Source organism: Diadema antillarum, unplaced genomic scaffold (genome assembly GCF_040938485.1).
Source record: "Diadema antillarum isolate AM-2024a unplaced genomic scaffold, OU_Dant_1.0 seq00001045_RagTag, whole genome shotgun sequence".
Taxonomy (NCBI): Eukaryota; Metazoa; Echinodermata; class Echinoidea; order Diadematoida; family Diadematidae; genus Diadema; species Diadema antillarum.
In genome coordinates this window covers 161,760-181,743 of record NW_027271876.1, presented here as the reverse complement: position 1 = coordinate 181,743, position 19,984 = coordinate 161,760, and the positions used below count along the sequence as shown (strand labels likewise).

The window sequence follows — 19,984 nt, the reverse complement described above, 5'->3', positions numbered from 1 at the left end:
TCTCTCCAGCATTCCTGCTTTCACTCCATTCTACACGGTGTCTCAGCAATCCGAACAAACCTCCACCGTTCTCATGCTATACCATTTCAGATATTCATGTCTTTTCCGTGTTTAACCCATTGATGACGAGCTGACTTTGGTATAACACACATTTCCCACAGAGACACCTGCCCGAGTAGGTTTATCATACGATGTTCCTATATTACAAAGCGTAAAATTGATGGACTTACAAGTTTGCGAAGCAGGAGAATGAACATGTCTGCCGAACACATTCCATCAGGTTGTCTTCATAATAATGATAATGATAAAACTTTCAAATCCGAAAACAAAATATATTTCTTCCTCTTGTTGTGAAGTTTAATGATACCTATGTCAAGATTTCTGTAATTCAGTGGCAAAGCTTTGCTTATGTCATATCGTGACATAAGTTCGTTTTGGTCTACCCCAAGTGTTAATCTGCAGATCTACAAAAAGTTATCTAGTCTTTCGTGAAGTTATCTCGTAAGATCATCAGAGTGATAAGTTTGAAACATTCCACATTTATTCGATGGGATTGTATACTTCCGCCCCTATCTAGCACAAACATTTTGTTTTTCATGCCAATCAACAAGATCCATGGTCTGGTCTTTGAAAAATTCTGAAAATTGAGTTATATATTGTCGTGACGTCATTATATTTGCTATGATGATGCCTCTCTACAACTCATGAGAATAAGTACTACTGCCACACAAAGCTCCAGAATTCATCAACCCATCTTACTGCCATTTTTTTCTTTCAGAAAACAGGGCTCTGTCTGAATTATTTTTTCGTTCGCGGATTTTCGACGTGGCCTAGTTTCTCTGATATCCAATTAATTTCTGTTTACTGGACATCTGCCGTGTTAGCTCACGCTTTGTTGCCGTTCATCTCGTGTGGTTTATTCTCATATCTCTTGTGAGCGATGCTTCCGCCTGTTCGTGCATCATAACTATCATCTACCCAATTTTTTCTTGGCTTGCACGGATCGGTGCAGCATGAAACCTAGATATCAGTTACCATCACTGTTTTCCTTCATTTTTCAGCGCCTTGTGGCGTAGGTAGCCGACATGCTTTAGACAATATTTCACACAGATTGAGACCAGACCTACTTACTTTCCTCTCCTTCTCTTGCAAACCTAGTCACAAAAACTATAAATTATACTGAAATAGTGAGATCAGATACAGTTTCATGAATTCCCTGAATTCACAAACGCACTAATTGAATTCACAAAGTATCTTCGTGAAAGTAAATTTTCCACCCTCTACATTTTTTCGATGTTGTTATTGTAATGACTTTGTATGTATCAACATTTTGTAAGATAGATGTACCGGAGGTTCGGTAAATCAAGATCATCTGCCTTTCGCCATTTAAGGCTGGAAATGGTTAAAAAAGAACAAACAAACAATGGATACAAAAAACAGCAAAATGATAAGGTTAAAGAATGAGTAAAGATACAACATACAAGAAAATCTTGTCCTCACTAAACATTACTATTGCTTTCAGATTTGGTGTTCTGCAATTAAGAGCTACACTTTACTATTAGTCTGCGCGAGTAAACGTGATTACAAACTGATCAACCTCAATTGTGTGGCTTTGCAATAATAAATGCTTATAGTATGTCTGAAATATTTTAAGTTGAGGAAATTTTGAGACTGCGAAACAATCGCATTCAAGATATATCGTTTCTAAATGCATGAATAATCCCAGTGCCGACCTGATTATCTCACAGCCTCCAAGCCATACGGCTGTATAATGTTATTAGCCTTATTCCAGGCGATTATATTGATTGATGTTTTAATATGTCATGTGTATAATCTGCTTTTGGCGTTTCCTTTCTAAAAATACAGTAGCATGTGCGGCTTATATATTGTGGATGATATATCATACGAGTAAAAAAATGCTATGCTCTCTTTTCCTCTGTCAAAGCCTGCATTTGTGAATCACAGGCTTTCCTGTTTTAAGACAGCATAGGTAGCCTAGACTGACTTCAAGGGATGGTATAGTTTTGGTAGAGATGTATGGGGCTTCAGGTTTCCACCTTTTTGTGAGAAACCACTTATGAAATATGAAAAAGCATGTAATTCTAAGTGAGATTCAAAGTTTATTTGATGAAAATTGGTTTTTTGAAATGGCTGACATATCCAAAACAAAGGGATCCAAATTAAAGATGGGGCCCATATTTTAATAGGATCGCTTTGTTTTACTATGTTTTTGGATATCTCAACTATTTCAAAACCTATTTTCATCAAATAAACTTTGAATTCCTCTTAGAATTGTCTGCTCTGTAACAAAGTGGTTTCGTAGTACCTCGCATAAATTTAAAAGCTCAATCCTCATCTCAACCAAAACCATATACAACCCCTTTAAATGGGTCTGCTTGAGTCGTTGACGGCTGTCCCAATGATCGCTGGCTGAAGTTGGACAGCGGACATAGAAATAACTATCCTTCCGGTGACGAGCCTACAAACGTGTCTTGTTGAATAGAGAAAGTAGCGAAGTGGTTGCCATAAGACATCGAGCATGGGGGGTAGTGAGTGCGAGGCTGCATCACCTTTCATCACCATTAACCTTGCTTCATCTAAGAGAGTAACGACTTGTTGCTATAGAAACATTCATGACAATCGCTCATCCTGCTCAGGCTGAAAAAATACGAGCCTCGTTAATCCATTTCAGGCGATTGCAGAAAAAGATAGGCATTTTAGGAATCTTTTTATATCTTATTGGCATGGGTTTGCACCACAGGCTGAGCAACTAGCTTACATGGGCTTACAAGATTTGTCGGGGTTGTTCCGTTTGTTTGTTTTTTTTTTCTCACAGCCTATATGCATGCTATGGATATGTTTTGTTATTAGCGCGATATTTGTTGATGACTAAATTGGCAAATCAACCTGTGGTACTGACATGTATTAGAATTCATCATTAAGTTTAAATGATCGTCGGAGAATATCTGTACGCTTTAGGCAGTGACTAATTCATTGTCTTCGTTAAGCGACGGATTGTGAATTAGGATAAAATGTCATGGCTGTCTTGAAATGACGTTATTACACGATATAATCATCACTCCCAGCTATATGTGCGGCTTGCTCATTACTTCACACGTTTGAGACGTGAGTGTCTCCAGGCGTGTATATTGTACACAATTAATGTCGACACTTGGACATTTAGACAGGAATAGAACAGTGTCTTGTAACTTAGCCTTGATAAATGAGTTTTATAATTTTTCTTTCATTCTTTTATTTCAATTTCAATCCATTTCTACAACTCTTTTTTTTTCAAGAATACAATGTACAAACAAACATACAAGTGTAACAGAGATTTTGGTTTTAAAAAATGTTCTAGGGACAATCAGGTTTTACACAATTAAAGTAAATATTTAGACACAGCATACAGTAAATTGTTGCGTTATCAATGCTCAAACTCGCCTGTCAATGATATACGTCGACTCCTTCTGAAAGGAGATTGTGAGACCATGTTAGTCTTTGCGAGGCTTGGCTGTACACCCTGTACCCTGAGGTTTGTCTGTAACTCGATTTGGAAAGAGTTCATTTGACCTCTGATGTAAGGGATTAGGTCAAACAGACCGCGTCACCCCATCACGTCAGCACACAGTACTCGTCTAGCAGTAGTTGGTTCCCCCCGGACCATGCAGGGGGGCTATAGCTCAGCGCGAAGACGGCTAGGAATGGACGGGGGAACATAAAGTATCCCAAGAAATTCGCATGAAATATTTTCCTTCATACATTGAACTCCATCGTATGAAAAACGACGTGTGATGCACTCAATATTCCAGAAAAAAATAAAGAAAAGGGCAGGATAACAGATGACAGTCAAAGGATAGAGAGATGGATATGTGGAAAATAAGCTAAAAAGTAGGGCTGCCGGGTAGCTAATAGAATCTATTTCTTAAATGTTCCTCACCATACACACTCTCTTTGAATATCTATCATTCACTCATTTACGGAAAGCATTGGGTAAATCAAAGTTCTGATTTTATTCTTTCGTTGAAGCTTTGTTTACATCAGTTTTGCAGGATACACTGAAGACAAAGTAGACGTTGGTAGAGGATCGATTATTTTTGTTGAGCCTTCGTTATGTTCATATCTTAATTAGATCTCCACACGCTCTCTGTCTCTTCCCTATGTCTCTTTCTCTCTCTCTCCTCTCTACAACACTAATGACAGAACCTGGCAACTATTATCATTATTTTCACCTTTATTTATCATGATTATGATCATGTTTATATTACCGTTATTATGAATATTTATTCTATTTTCTCCAACTTCACCACTATCAGAATATTTTAAGACGACACTATACGTAAGTCTTGGTAGAATATGAATTTCATTGATAATTATTCATCGGTTCCTTGATATTCGCTCCTGCGACACATATTGCTCCAATGAAATATCTGCACGCTAAGCCAAATATAAATTCTAATCACAAAAAAAAACCCTAACCCTAATCCTAATCATCACATCAAACTAAATCTAAGCCTATCGCAACCCCAACCCTAAGTCCTTGGAGAAAATAAGACCGGAGCAATTGTCGCGGGAGCAAATTCCGTGTCACCATGCAGTTCATCAAGTTCAACGGGTTTCATGAGATATGCATTTTTTATCAAGTGTATTTTCGGGGAATGAAAAAGGGGAGGAGGAGGAAGAGACATGAGAGAACATGTTTTCTTCACTCAGACTAACAGGAAATGTCTTTCATCATAGACATAGACAGTAGAGAATCATTGTATAAGATAACTGAAGGAAAACACAACAGGGTCTTCAGAATGCAGTGTATTCAGGTATTCATGATAAGAGATTGTTGAAACAGGTCAAATTTTCAAATATATGGAATTTGTTCACAGGCATAAGATAGAATTACACAAACTAATAGCTGTATCTGTTTGTTTGTCGTAACTCCCAGTAATCTTTTCCCCAAATGGCATATAAACGAAGGCGTGAGAAGCTTAGACCTGACATAAATGGTTGATGATATTCATTTTACTTATCACTGCCGTAAATCTTCATCACCTGAAATGCCATTTATTGTAAGGTCTCACATCTGACAACAGTCCACTATGGGCGGAAAAACAGTAAAATCTATTCATCATAAGCTGCTGAGCTATCAAAAATGTGATGTCCAGGGAAATAAGATACATCTTAATTTCTTATTTGACTATTTCCATTCACCCAGATGACAAAAAGGTACAAAATTATTTGGGAAAAATATTTTACTTGATAAAAGTATTGTAGTCAGACGAAATATTTAGTGGCAAGGTTTTTGTAGTTTGTATCTACGCTGTATATGCTGACGGACAATTGAATATGTTAAATAAAGAAAATTTCAGACTCCAAGATTTATGTAGAGTTAAATTCGCTGTCGCGTGAAGCATGATTACCTTGATAAGGGTATGGAAGTCATCATTCGTAAATTCTTTCAAATTGATTATTCCTTGACCTTGAAGACATTTCATAGCGATAAGTTAAGGACATGAATTTGCTAAATTTTGACAGAATCCGCACAACTTCAAACATGTTACTGGCAAGCTTTCAGGACTTTACTGCATGGAATGTGCTTTTTGAGACATCTTTCTTTCATCATGCCACGAGAATCAGCACACCATTTCTCGAATGTAGGTTATGCCGATATGAATGAAAACAGTCCAGCCTATGATCAATAATCGACAATCCATTTTGGCGGGAAGTAATCCCATGCCTCGCTCAGACGGTATCCGTCTTCACACGGGAATCAGCCAAGCCCGGTGTTTTCAGGTAGGCAGTCATAACGTGGTGGAGACTTGTGACGTCCTGTCTGATCAAAATGTGCTCGTGATATGATCCCGGCAAGGATTCCTTCAGGGCATCAACAAACAAAGGGTCTTGATGAGACTCCAGTTAAAGGACGACTTACCAAACAGAAAGTTATGTCGAATGAAAGCAGAGAAGTGGAAACCACGACCGTGTTGGCATTCAAGTAATTCAGGAAAATAAGATATCGAAAGCTATATCGAGTATTATAATCTTTTCAGAAAGAAGTTGATGATAACTGGCGAGCTTTCAAAGTAGCATCTACGTAATTATGACGTAGTATTGGTATACTGGACCTTTGATGTTTGTGCTCTTTTTTTGTGGAATGTTTTCAGTTTTAATATGCGTTTAAAGAAGAGTTCTTTCCCCCTTTTTTCACGTCTCTGGAAAAAAAACACCCGAATTTAGGACACTGCTTTGCTCTACACTATCAATTTTACTAAAGGCGAAGCACCAAATAACGCTTACAATCCGGATTCTAAATATAGAAGTGATCTCTGACAGAATGGGTGTTCTTTAAATCTCATCACATTAGCTTGCGAACGGCTTGCTCATCGTTCTTCCTTCTCCAATGCTATCCTCTTATCCCCCCCCCCCCCCCCCCCCCGTATGAAAACAGTGTGCTAATGATGGGTCTGTACTGTGCAGGAATGATTACCAATTTTACCAAATCGTTAAACAGTTCTTGTAGTTCTTGTATATATTCGTTCATTTATTCATTCCACTAGAAAACGAATTGCATTCAAAGACAATCGGGAAACCGCCAGTTCATGGCTAACAAAGACAGAGAAGTAAACATGAGAGAAGAGTATGTAACAGAGAGGAAAAGAAAAGAAGAAAAAAACTTGCACTTGTTTCATCGAGAGGGGGTCAAACTAGAGACACAATCTTTAGTTTTTGTAGTTCTTTGTATATACAAAAAATAAGTTTCTAGTATTCATTTTGCCGTTGCCCATGGGAGGTGATAAAGCCGTACAGACATACAGTATTACGCGCCATCATGTACGCCGCGCAGACGCTGCCTAGTCGCTGAGCATTCATGCATGAAATTTATATCAATCTGTCATTATGACAATACGTGCTCATGACGCCCTGCGTCTGACTAGCAATCCGTACTGACGTTGCTCTGGTACAATCTGCTCGCAAAGAATCTGAGCCTTCTATAAACGCGCCTAATATCTATTCCATTTCAATTGGATTGACGACACGGCGTGATCAATCCATGCTTCAGTATTCCAGCTGGGCATAATCTCTATAGGTGAAACGAATAACACGCATAAATGGCCTTACAGCATGTTTCCATTTCCGCTTAGCCCCTAACGAGCATACATCAAAATGAAGATAATTTACATGGCTGTCTTTCCAGACACGTGATCACAAGATCTATAGTGGTCAATACGCAGTTGCTTTAAGTTTCTCTGTTGTCGCATTTCACTTGATAAGAGAAATAATGACGAACATATCCCTATAGGATCAGCTTATTACATGTTTTGTAAGGAAATCCTATCCGAGTTACGTTTAGTCGAGCAGAGATCGTGTACAACACTGGGTGACGAATTGCATTAAAAGACATGCTCACTTTGTCCTTGTTCGAATCCAAAGTTGACAAAGATTTCTTTGGCACCATGTTTGGTGGACATCATAGCAACAACTCATTATGCAAAGACATGTAATGATTTAGACTGATAATTCGCGATGAAAATATCAAGTGCATGAAATATTCGATTAATTAAAAATAAACTTAATGAAAAACTTTCGCAGTTATAACCTTCTTCAGAGTTAATCTTTAGTTCTCCTATGAAGTAGGTTAATCTATGTTTACTTGCATTTCACTTGGTTCATTATGTATTATGATTTCATGCAAACTAAGGAATCTCCTGAAAAGATTGAATGTCATATCTTAGATTGCATCTTTATCAAATTTTCTTTGTTTTGTGTAGAACTCCTTTTACTCCATCAGTTTGGTTTAAGAGTATCTCTTGGAGATTTACAAACGCCGGAAATGAACCTAGAATGAGACGTTTAAAATTGATGAGCAATCATGACAACTACGTGATTACCAGTAGTCAATCAGTACTCACCTAGAAAGATTATGACAATTTGGTTTATAGTCGGGTGTACTCTAAAACACAAAAACAAAATGGAGACGATAATGTTCTGTTCATTAATGCAGGATTGACTTTCAAAGAATGGAACAAAAATTCTCAACCTACTTTTTTTTCATATGCTGAATTCACCATAATACAGATTCAAAAGCTGTAATCACGTAGAAGAGGAATGCAGTCCATAGCTGTGGATGTTTATTAGGAATATGATAATGACAAGGAGAAGGGAGGGGAATAAGCTTATCTGTGCTGTCATGCGATGTGACTATAGGATCTAATGTAATCAAGGAATTTCTCAAGGTATTCAGTAACGAGTCAAGGCGGCACCTCCTTGGCCGGCGGTTCTAGGAGAGTGTCGGGGATCTGTCTCACTGATGGCGGCTGGGCTACGTGCTGGGTCGATGATCGAGGTGTTATGGATGACACTCTATGGAGCCGACGTGCTGGGAGCAGTGGAAGAATTCGATTTGCTCATCCTGCCCTCAGCCGTGACTGCTCGTGTCTCTTGTTATGATGAAAACAAACCTCATCTGACGCAGAAATGCACACAAAGGGGGAAAACACACCTTTAGAAATGAAAACCAGGACCACGAGTACTTAATCTGTTCAAAATAGAAACCATACACGTGGCTCATTGTAGAGCTATTATACTTATAGTAAAATACGCACCACGAATTGCATCCTTGCTTTATCATAAAATGCAGTAACTTTTATTGTCATTTCAAGCGTCATTTTTCCGGATCGCACGAAATTAGAGTAAGCATAATCAATTTATATGAAGTAGGGAAAGGCATCTCGCTTGTAATTTTTGCGATTTTATCTAAATTTATTATGAGGAACAGTTGTGAGTCTTACAGTGTCATGAATTACGAGGAAAGTTAAGGAATCTGAAGTTGTATGCGTAACACTAAACACGGAAAATATAACGAAGAGTACAAAGCATATAGACTACACAATTTTGAGGAAGTGTTGAGTCTAGGAATTGCAAATCGTGTTAGCGCCACGTGTGAATTTAAAAGACGGGACGAGGTTGGTGTATCAGCTGGCCTGTAAGCAGCTGAACAAAACTCGTAGCTGACATCCAATCCCCGAAGCATCACCAATACTCGCCCCGTCTCAATCAGACTTCATTATTTCGTCTTCTGCTTCCCGCCAAATTGCGACTGACCGATTCTAAGTGCGCCGCACGTAAATGCCTCTATGAAACGCGTGTTTCCAATTTTGCCCACAACTCGTTCACTCAGCATAGTAGGGATTCAACCTGCGCTCAATGCCAAGTGCCACTTGTTTCCTGATTACGAACACGCCGTCCTTGAGGCTATAACGTCTTCTTCTTTTCCATTCCCTTAACAGACTCCCAGTGAGATGCTCGCATTTCGGCTTCATCATTCGATGTGGAGAAGAGAAGACTTTCCTGGCGTTTGTCTTCTTCCAAGCTTTATTAACTTCCTGGATGACAGTCAGTCTTGAAGCTACAAGACAATAATATGCAGCTTCCAGAAACTGAAGGTTTTTGACGACAAGATTATAGTTACATGAACAACATGGATCGTCGAGTATTAACCCCTAGATAATTGCCAATGCTTTGCATCTCCGAGAGGCATATTGTCGATGCGTGCCAAATATCATTGCTGCAATAAATATATGACAAGTTGATGACGAAATAAAGCGCCACCTTTCGAGAGCCTCACAGGAAACTTTGCTTCGAGTGAAGATGGATATATTGGTTCTTTGCCGTATAATGAATCGTAAATATCAGTGACAAGGCAAATTGAGCAACCGGAATGTACTCTGATGTGTTTCTACGATCAACAAATGACTGTCGAAAATGGATGTGAGAAATTTGTCCTCGGCATAGCTAGCCTCACAGCCAGAACGATTACTCGCTTTTGTGTGTTGACTGGACAGGGATGGTATAGACTGAGCGAGACTGGTCCATGCAAGGCAAGGATAGATGATTTTCAGGAAGCGTGTTGCCAAGAGAACAACCAACATGGATAACGGACAGATGGAGGCACCGTTGTCTTACTACCAGCTTCGGAAGCGAGCTGCCACCTGGCTGCGATGTGGGACCCTCTCCTCTCTAATCCTCACCCTGGCTGGGGTCTCCATGATAATCCTTGGGATTCAGGGGACACCAGCGTCTTATAACATCAAGTGGATCGGGATTGCCGCCTCTGCTTCCGGTGGCAGCCTCCTGCTCCTCCTCCTCCTCATCTCTCTCATCATGGCCAGTTTCTGCCCCCAGGATGCAGGCACTAGTCTCCAGCTCCAATTACAGCAAGGCTTATCCCTGCCTCCTCCCTGCCCTCCCTCTCACCATCACCTCCACGCCCACCAACACGCCATGTCCTCAGGGGCAAGTGCCCTTACCCCAACCTCCAGACATTCCGGGAGAGCATCAATAGACGGGATGCCGTGGATGGTGTATTATCAACCTTCCAAACATCAACAGCTAGAGTAAGTAACACTTCATTTCGTTCTTTAACATCATACCTAAGTAAGTTTCTATGTTGTCACAAATTGATGCACTTTGTAAATAGACCTGTATACACCTGTAGATATATTATCCTTTCACATTTACCCCGTAGTCTATTTTTGTAGAGATTATAAGTCGTGAGTTTAGTAATCCCTTCATATACCGTGGCATTAATCCATGTTGTTATTAAAAATAATCACAGAATGCAAAAGTATACGCACATATCCCCGAGAAACACAACAAAATATTTTTTGAACTTGTTACAATTCCTTCTAAACTGATGATGAAAAAAAATACTGGCAATGCATCTTTAAAGTCATGCGATCTTCATCACCAAGGACGAAAGATTCGTCCTCATCAGCAAAGCGTGACAAGAATTTCACATAAAACACTCTACCCATACTTGGAAGTTAGACAAAAAACAAAACAACAACAATATTTCCACTTGTCACTGAAGTATAAAACATTTACATCGTCTTGATTTTGTCTAAATTTTCTATTAATGTCTATAATTTCATTATTCAGAGTCAATTTGAAGTCATAGTTTGGTTGTGATTTGTGCATCACATAGTCGGCTATCACATAGTATGTACATGTAGGCCCTATATCAAATCTAGTAGTGTATACGAGTATCACGGTGCGTGATCCCACAGTACATTTACACGATTTATTTGCTTCGTTCAGGTGTTAAAGGTCACGAGAAATTATCGTACACATCAATCCTGCTAATGGGTGTCCTCGCGCCATCACCTTAATTAGTTTTCCGGGTAATGTCTTCCCTGCTCTCACCTGTCTCTTGAGTTTCTTAAGGTGAATGAACTACATGCCCATCACGAGAATCTAATGCCCAGGAGGCCTCTAATAAGTGGAATGTTTAAACGAGACCTGACCGTCTGCTTCGAAAGTGCTTTTCCCGCCATATTTCTCATCTAGCGAGTTGAGTTGAGTTTATATTTTATGACATTTTCTCTTGGGCTTAATTAGAGTCCCGGTGTAAACAAAGTATCTAGCGCTGATACAAAATAAGAAGAGACCTCTTGTCATGATCTATCTTGTAGCAAGGCTTCCGATGTTTCATTTCGTCCGATATTAAATTTCGGACTTGCCTGAAAGAGCGAATATGTTAACTGCTGGACAAACTTTTCTTACAAGCCGTAAGAATTTTCTGTTTCCTTTTTGTCTCTGGGAGTTCAGATCATTGTGTGTATGTGTGTTTGTGTGTGTGTGTGTGTGTGTGTGTGTGTGTGTGTGTTTGTGTGTGTGTGTGTGTGTGTATGTGTGTTGGTTAGTAACCCTTTGTTGACATGAAGCATTGCATGTTAAGCTTTTTCATATTTTGCGTTGATCAGTTGGTGAAATTATTAACTTTGTATAGATTAGCATTTTGTGGCAACCAAAAGATTTCTATACTTTGTGCTCTTTTGCAGATTAATTGTAAAACAATAAGGGTACCATCAGTATAATATCTTCGAGACTCAGTAAAGATAGAGCGCTATGTAATTTTTATGTGTATCATTTTCATTGTTACTCAGAGAGATTCTTTCTCTTGCAAGACACCAAAATTATTTCATTAGCAAAGGAACAAAGACTGGAAACAGCAGAAAGTGGAAATTAACAATGAAAAAAGGCGTCGGGAAATTAAAGTGCAATTCTAATATGTGCGTTCAAGTTGCCTCGAGTAAATAGATAAATAAGCAAAGTAGTGGAAGTGTCATCAAAATCAGACAGACATCAAGTCGGGTTATGAAATTTTCAAGTTTGACATGTTTTCACTTAGTGGTGATATTAGATATTATCACATATCGAGCATAATTAGCCGAGTATGTCATCAACTCTTAATTCTGACGTTGGTTTGTATTAGAAAATGTAATAAAAAACATGTTTTAATCATATAAGTCGAAAATTCCGTGACGGCAATCCCATTCTCCTCAACGTCACTTTGCCAGGGCACTACGACACATTAGATTTAATGCAAAGTAAATCAATTTTGCGTTTCACATAATATTGTAGAAAGTGTTCTTAGAGAAGATTTATGGGCATGGCATCTTTTCCTCATCACCACATCTTATTAACATAGTGTTGGTGCAACGTATCAAAATGTTCACTGTTTCAAGGAAACATGTGAAACATTATATTTCCAAAACAGATATCAGTCCGATTTGATAAGCCCTCTGTCATTCTGATCATTTGATTTGATTTCATTCACCGAAGACAATGAGAACACGGAGTGGAATTGCTCCTCGGGTTTCGTCCTCAAACCGATATCGGTTGACGTGATTCAGGGTTTGGTTTCTTTCGGCTAGCCATTTTTGAGTTTTACTATCATCCCTCTTCCGTTTAAGGTTGACCTATAGATTCCAGTAGATGCATATTCACTGTGTTTGTAAAGACACACTCGACAGTCCTAAAACACAGAGCTGTTACTTTTATTCTTTTGATTCTAAGTTATCTGAGGGTTTTTTTTTTCTTCTTTTTGGACAAGCCCTCAGAGTTTCGTGTTATGAATGAGAAACGTCTTGTGTGAATGAAAGGGGAAAGGGGAAAATCAAACCAAATCACATAGATAGATAGATAGATAGATAAATAGATAGACAGAAAGATAGATAAATAGAGAGATAGATAGATAGATAGACAGATAAATAAAAAGATAGATAGATAGATATATAGATAGATAGATATGATCTTACTATATGTATGTGATGAAAATGGTCATACACCATGACGACGACAATAATGCTGTTAGTGTTGTAACGTCATGTGCTTGCCAGTAAATTGATCGTAATTGATTTGATATCCTTCTTGCCTCAAGGGTTATAGGCACAAATTCAGGGTTTGAACTATCATCGTGGCCACCTAATGTAAAAGACTCGACACCTGTAGCCGAGAGGCGCTCTTTTTTCGCTCAGTCATGCTCATGCTGCTCCTGTGCCCATTCAGTCTGCGGGGTAACGATATACGAGACGAAATCATGATTAAAAAGCGATGATACTGTGCGTTGTGCAGGTGTGTGTGAGGAGGCGTGTAGAGGAAGGCGATACACCTCGCTCTTCATTTTATCGCACACAGTGCATTATCTATGGGCAAATCTTTGATTTGCATCAACTCTGGTTGACCTAAAGAGATTCACTGTGCGATGCTAGTAAAGGCCAGGATTTCTTGTCATTTAAAAACAAAATTAAAAAAAACTAAGGGTCAGGCTATTTTGCGTGAGTTGTGCTCATTGCATTTCTTACCACACTATAGAGATAAAGACTGAATATCATGAATATTATGCTAATAGAATAACACAAACTTGAAAACAAGATTATGCAACGACTGAATTAATGCTGCAATAACTGGTGTTTGATCTGTGTGTGCTAAGGTTTTGTTTTTCGTTGTTGTTGTTCACGTTATTTTCTCTCATTTATGATATTTTTAAACATTTCTGTAGGAAGAAGACAGTTAAGAAGATAGTAGAATAGTCGCAATAGTTCCCTTTAAAGGCATTATTTACCATTTTTGCAGATGAAACAAAAATCCAGCATTAGTGCGTCAAAATAACTCTAAAATGTGAGTTACGGATAGAAACAGTCAATGTAAAATTTTGAATCTATATAATCAATATTAAGTATTGTTAAATATACAAAATGAGAAAAATACTTACAGTAATAATGTTTCTAGACTAAACCGTTTACGGTTATGGTTTAGTGGGAAAAACAGTGATATCTCCTTTATTTTAAGCTTTATTGCGAAATCTTTATATGGTAGGATGTTTTGTGACACAACTGACCTACACATATGCATCAAATGTGATATCTCGAATACCTTTTTTTTTAATCACTGCTCCCAATAGTAAACAGTGCCTTTAAATGCTTCAACCTAGTTTTGGACAAGAGTTAGGAATAATTGAACACTCGGAGACCCTGTTTTATCCTAGGAGTCACGGCATCATCGCATTAGCCATACTCACGTGACGCCATACAAATCATTTTTACCTCATTATCATTGACCGCTTTTTATTTCGACTAATGGAGAATCGATGACTTCTTTCTCCATAATCAGCGCTTGAAAAGATAATCTTTCCTTTAGGTTCTTTTTTTTTCAATCCTGTTAGTTGTAATTCACCAACAAACGAGAATTTTACATCACCGTTATCACAGTCAGTGGAATGAGAATTCAACTTGGTGCAATGGAGTCCACTGATATCCTCAGCATAATGTAGGAGAAAAGCAGAGTGAATAAAACCAATGAGCCGGGGACACTTTGGAAGTGCTGAAATGGACAATGGTTTATGCGTCATACGTTTCCAGCCACATTCCATGTCCCTTGTGATTGCTGTGTTACGTCATGAAATATACATGGGTGTGATTAGAGAGCTGGATATAGATAGAGATACATACAGAGAGGGCGGTAGACCTACAGAAAGACTGCAAAGAATAATTAATGAATTGACATACCCTTTAAATTCCAGTTTCATTTCAGCATGTACCAAAGATTAAAGAAATGAGCATTTTTCTGATTTTTACTAAAAAAGAAATGAAAATACTAATTCTGTTTTGAGATAAACGTCTTCATTAAGAAATGAAATATCATATCAAATTGAAATGAATAAATTGGAAATGGGGCGCCAGGGTGCTGATGCCTTCCCTTTATGCACCTGTCGCTGGCGTTACACCAGCAACGAGAGACCTTTTCTTTCTCTTATGGGATGACGTAATAAAGAATTTATGGTTACCCGGCTCCATCATTCATGCTGTAAAGGGAGAGTTGACTGCACGAGGAATAGATCATTTACCTTTCAGTTGACTCTCTTGTTTACCGTCTACTGATGATAACAGGATATAGGATGCGCCATTCCTTATTCCGTGTGCATTTTACCTTTATCAAAGACTGTACACGCATTTATCCCGTGTGATCCAGGTCAAAATATTGTGTTGAAGAGCAATTTGGCTAAATCTCCACACTGAATGCTTCATATAATGATAAAATTGTATTGTGTTGATAATCGGAAATCTAACTTTTACGATCCGAAAATTTGGTTCATGCCATGTTTAGTACCTTGCCAAACAACGAATAACATTTTAAATGGCATGAATAAACCAACCAATTTAGAACTTCTGCTAGTGACATGAAGACTGGACAATAAAATGTAGTAGAGATGAAATACAACAGATCTTTGTGGCTTTGGAGTAAATTAAGCGAAACAGGCCAATCGGACAGAGTAGAGAAATCATGACAACTTGAGCATCATGAAGTCATTTATCAACATAGTTTCCCATCGGCGCCTCGTAGTTCAAGCCACAGTCACGTGATTCTTGCCATTTACACAGTAATCCTCATGCCTCTTGGACATTAGTTTCGTCTGTGTTAGTCTCTTTTCCCCGTTAATCAAATATTTATTGAATAGAAGGGAATGTACTGATATTAAATCTTAGTCCCAAGCGTTGAATACAAACTGTGTTTCGGAGGGACAAAAACATTTTGTTGCCATCAAAAGGAAAGCAATTAGTGCAACTTCACAATAAAAATTCGCATTTTATGGTGATGACAGCAAGCCATATGCAAGATGTCCTATCAGAATTCAAACTGTAACAACACTATCACTATCATTCATTTTTGTTTTACCTCTGTCGTTTACCTTTCCCGTCAGAAATTATTTTCTTACGACAAGATAATGTCTCCAGAGGTATAATTTGTTAAGACGTGCGAAAACCAATCAATCCATGGAATGATAAACTCACGTCATAACTACCACTGGTATATCACTCTTTTGTTTGATTCCACAGACATTCGATCCTGTATCCGGTCCCAGGTTTCGCTCACCCAGTGGTAGGAGGAACTGGAGGGGTGCACAGCGGAGCTCAGTGGGCGTGGCGCCCCCATCATACCACCATCCAACCTCCTCCACAGTATTCATCGCTCTATCCGGATCCAAATGGAAACTGCACAGGACCTACCACTTGTGCGAGTACCAGCGCCACATCCACCTCTGTTGGGAATTCCAATCAGGAGGCCACCACCGCTGCTACACCCACCACGGCGTCCTCAACGACACCAACAGAACATCGCCCCATACAGCGCCCTCAACGATTAAGCCCACCCCTCCTTCTTCGGTGTTCACCATCCTCTGATAGGCACGTCCACCACCACCATCATCACTCTCATTGCTTTCACGGACAATCGGGGTCACCATCGCATCCTCAACAGTCCAGGACCCCGTCCCCTGGTCAGGGCCCGTCCTGCTCAATGTCACCCGGTCAAGGATCTAACACACAGGATAGGCGGACACCAACTGACCTACAGGGTCATCATCAACTTAACAAGTCTCCGTCAGAAAACCACCCATTATCCCATCTCTACCACCATCGTCCGGGCCAGGTGACCCCGCCCCTTCCCGCAGTATTCCGTCAGCAGCATCCTCATCATCTTCCTCTCAAGCTGAGTCCACCAGCGAGCACCAGTCAATGTCGCTCATCGTCTCGACGTTCGTTCCATTCCTCACTCCCAGCCTCTCCTCTCCTCGATCACGTCGATGAAACCAGGGAAACTAGCGACCACGTGTGATTCCAGAAGGAACATAATGGAGAACATCAGAATGCTAATATAATGATCGAACACTGAAAATATGATAAATGTGTATATTGGAAGCAAGCAAAAAACTGTTTTTGTCTCCATACAATACTGTATGAGGACTGTTGTTTGCATGTTCCGCATTGCTCGGGTAAAGGACAGTAACAAATACTCGACTTTTTCGCTCGACGTATGAATCGTGTCCAAAATTATACTTGAACAACCTTGTCAAACATGGTTTCTCTGTCGAGTACAGAGTGAGTGAAATTGTATAGATAGACGACGATTTTCGAGGACAGATTTTGTATTTCGGTTTGCTATGTGGGTGAGATATAACGGTGAGACATTGCTCGTATACGTATTTTTTTTCCTTGCAAAGATACACACCACACTTTACACCATTCTGTGGCATCGTATGAACCAAAAAGGATTGTGAAAATTTCCCTCGCGATGACATTTGAATCTACATTCTGTAAGCAGAGGTTGGACTCTCAAATCTACCGTCGAGAAATCTCCCGGCTGAGTTAACATTTTGTCTTATCGATTGTGGTTTCATACACGAGTTTGCTGTGAAGTGTTTCGTACAGCGTTCAGTTTTAGCAAATTATGTCCACCAATCCAACTTCAAGTAACTGATTGTATAATATCCGAGATTGATCACGTGTTTTGGTCTAGAATGTCATTACAGAAAATTCTTTATGAAGTACATTATTTATAAGATGTAATAGTCAGATTTATGAAATATTTTGCCCACGTACAACTTCATGGTCATGTGTCTCATTGCTCTAGTAATCTTCTTTGAAAGCGTGTGCGTCTCTTGGTGGATATTAAGATCATGAGCGCTAATGATGCATGTACTCTCCAGGTTTTGCTCAAAGTTCATGGGGCCTAATCTTCAGTCTGACCTGCTTTGTCTTCTTTCTAAACAGACGATGTTTATTTTAACCTATTTATGGCGCTCCGAGGAATGAAATATTCAACAATCCTATAGGCGATGTCAAAGATCCATCAGCTCGGAAAACTGGACGTTGCATGAAGACTCTTTAGAGGAGAGCTGATTGAGCGAAGTGTAATGATGCGTACTGTGAGATGAAGAGGCCATCTTTTCTTCGCAAGATCTTTGTTTTTCGAGATGTGTTGAAACGAGTAATTCCTCTGCAAGCCACAGGAGAACCTGAAGGTTACATGGCCTCATCGCTATGTCTATAATGTATGTGTGTGTGTGTTTGTGTGTATGTGTGTGTGTCTTTAGGGGGGGGGGTGTACATGTGGGTATGCGTTACAACACTTAGGCATTCATGCGTGAGTACTGTGTCGCCATGAATTCAACTACGTGTTTTGTTTTGAGCGTGCTTGTGTACAATGATGACTGCCACGACTGCGTGCTTCTAAGACTATTATTATGATGATTGATAAGTGATGAAGAAAAATAAACCACATTTTGCTCCAGGGAGGTGAGGCAAATTGTTTTCCACACAATAATGCGTTTAATTTGTATAACATATTGATGTTTTACACTTATTCAATTCTATCATGCCAAGTTTTACGGTTATTGCTGTAAATGATTTCATCATTGCATAATGCCGGATCTTATAATCATGCCCAATGAATTTGTATGCGAATAATGGCAGTTATCATATCTTATTCTTAACATTACATATACATTGTTTTAGTTTAAGTTTGTTTCATTTCTCCACTTATACACAATAAAAAAGTAATGAATTAACGACAATTTAACAATGATAAATGACCACTAAACCAAAGCATACAGACATAGGGATAAAGAAATTACGTATTATGCTTGTAAACATTTAATGTCGAGGTACAAGTGGAGGAGACCGTCATCAATAAGCAGTGTGCTTGACTGGGATGACAGCCTCGGAGTAACAAAGTTTAGTAACCCCTCCCGCCCCCCCCCCCCCCCCCCCCCCACAAAAAAGAGAATCTTACATTGAATTTATTTCAACGTTTGCAGGGTCACAACAATTAAACAATTCGATTCTGACAAAGTCACAATCAAATCATGCAATCGTTATGTTCGTCTTGTTCTGAAACGAGTTAGCAATGAGGACTAAAATACCTGTGATGAAAAGAGAAACACAGCAATCGCATTGTAACAACTTTCGTACCACAACTCACCACCTGAATTTAACTTCTAGGCTTTGATGTTCCCGCTCTGGTGGAAGAGATCAATGTGCCAACATGCTCTAATTCCATGCATATATCTATTGTCCTAACAACGGTTGTGCATCCCTGATTGCTTGATATAGCAGTAACTTTAGTCAACTGAAATAAATCTAGTGAAACAGGTGTAGGCTCTGAAAGGACAAAAATACAAGTAATCAATAATCCGCGATTAGAAAACCTGCATTTTATATTAAAAGAACTTACACTATAGTCGGATAGTTGCAGATTAAGGTTTAGAATTCGACATTCTGACCGTCATTTTGACATTTTCACGGTCAGAAAGGTAGCTAGTGGGGAAAAAGTGTGTTTTTGTTCCTCCTTCATCACAAGCCATCACTCAGCTGGAAACCCCTCAGGGGAATACGTGGTGTCAGGGATAATGTCACGATCTTTTCCTGGAGGCGGGAGCCACGAAGGAGTCAGAGGAGATTAGAAAAAATTATCCAAATGGCATCAATTCAGCTTAAATCTGAAAGCTCTTAATGTGAAGGAAGGAGTGGCTGGCAGTCGTTTGATTCAACAATGGACTTTCGTTGTAGGTCCATGATTCAACACACGTGGAATTGTAAAGTGACATAAGACATACATGACATATAGTCATACAGGCCTCGATCTATCCATCTGCGAGTACGATAACTTCATAATAGTCGCTTTCAAAACCTCACATTGACATTTCGGACAGCACTAGCAATCCTTGGGATTGTGTGCATCTGGTTTGTACAGAAACCACCTTTTGTTTGTGTGTATTTACCATTGCTTATGCCAATGTTTATTCAGTCTGTCGTGGTGGAAATGCAAACTAAATCAATCATCAAACACGCCTGATTCCAAAATGAGAACTCGC

General features: G+C 39.2%; 1 protein-coding gene across 1 annotated transcript; it reads left to right on the top strand.

Moving 5' to 3' along the window:
- The first annotated feature begins 9,933 nt into the window (after nt 1-9,933).
- Nucleotides 9,934-16,947, top strand: LOC139743068 (uncharacterized). Its single transcript, XM_071653576.1, has 2 exons — nt 9,934-10,385; nt 16,170-16,947. The coding sequence occupies exons 1-2, from the start codon at nt 9,934-9,936 to the stop codon at nt 16,945-16,947; spliced, it is 1,230 nt and encodes a 409-aa protein (XP_071509677.1).
- The last annotated feature ends 3,037 nt before the right edge of the window (nt 16,948-19,984 follow it).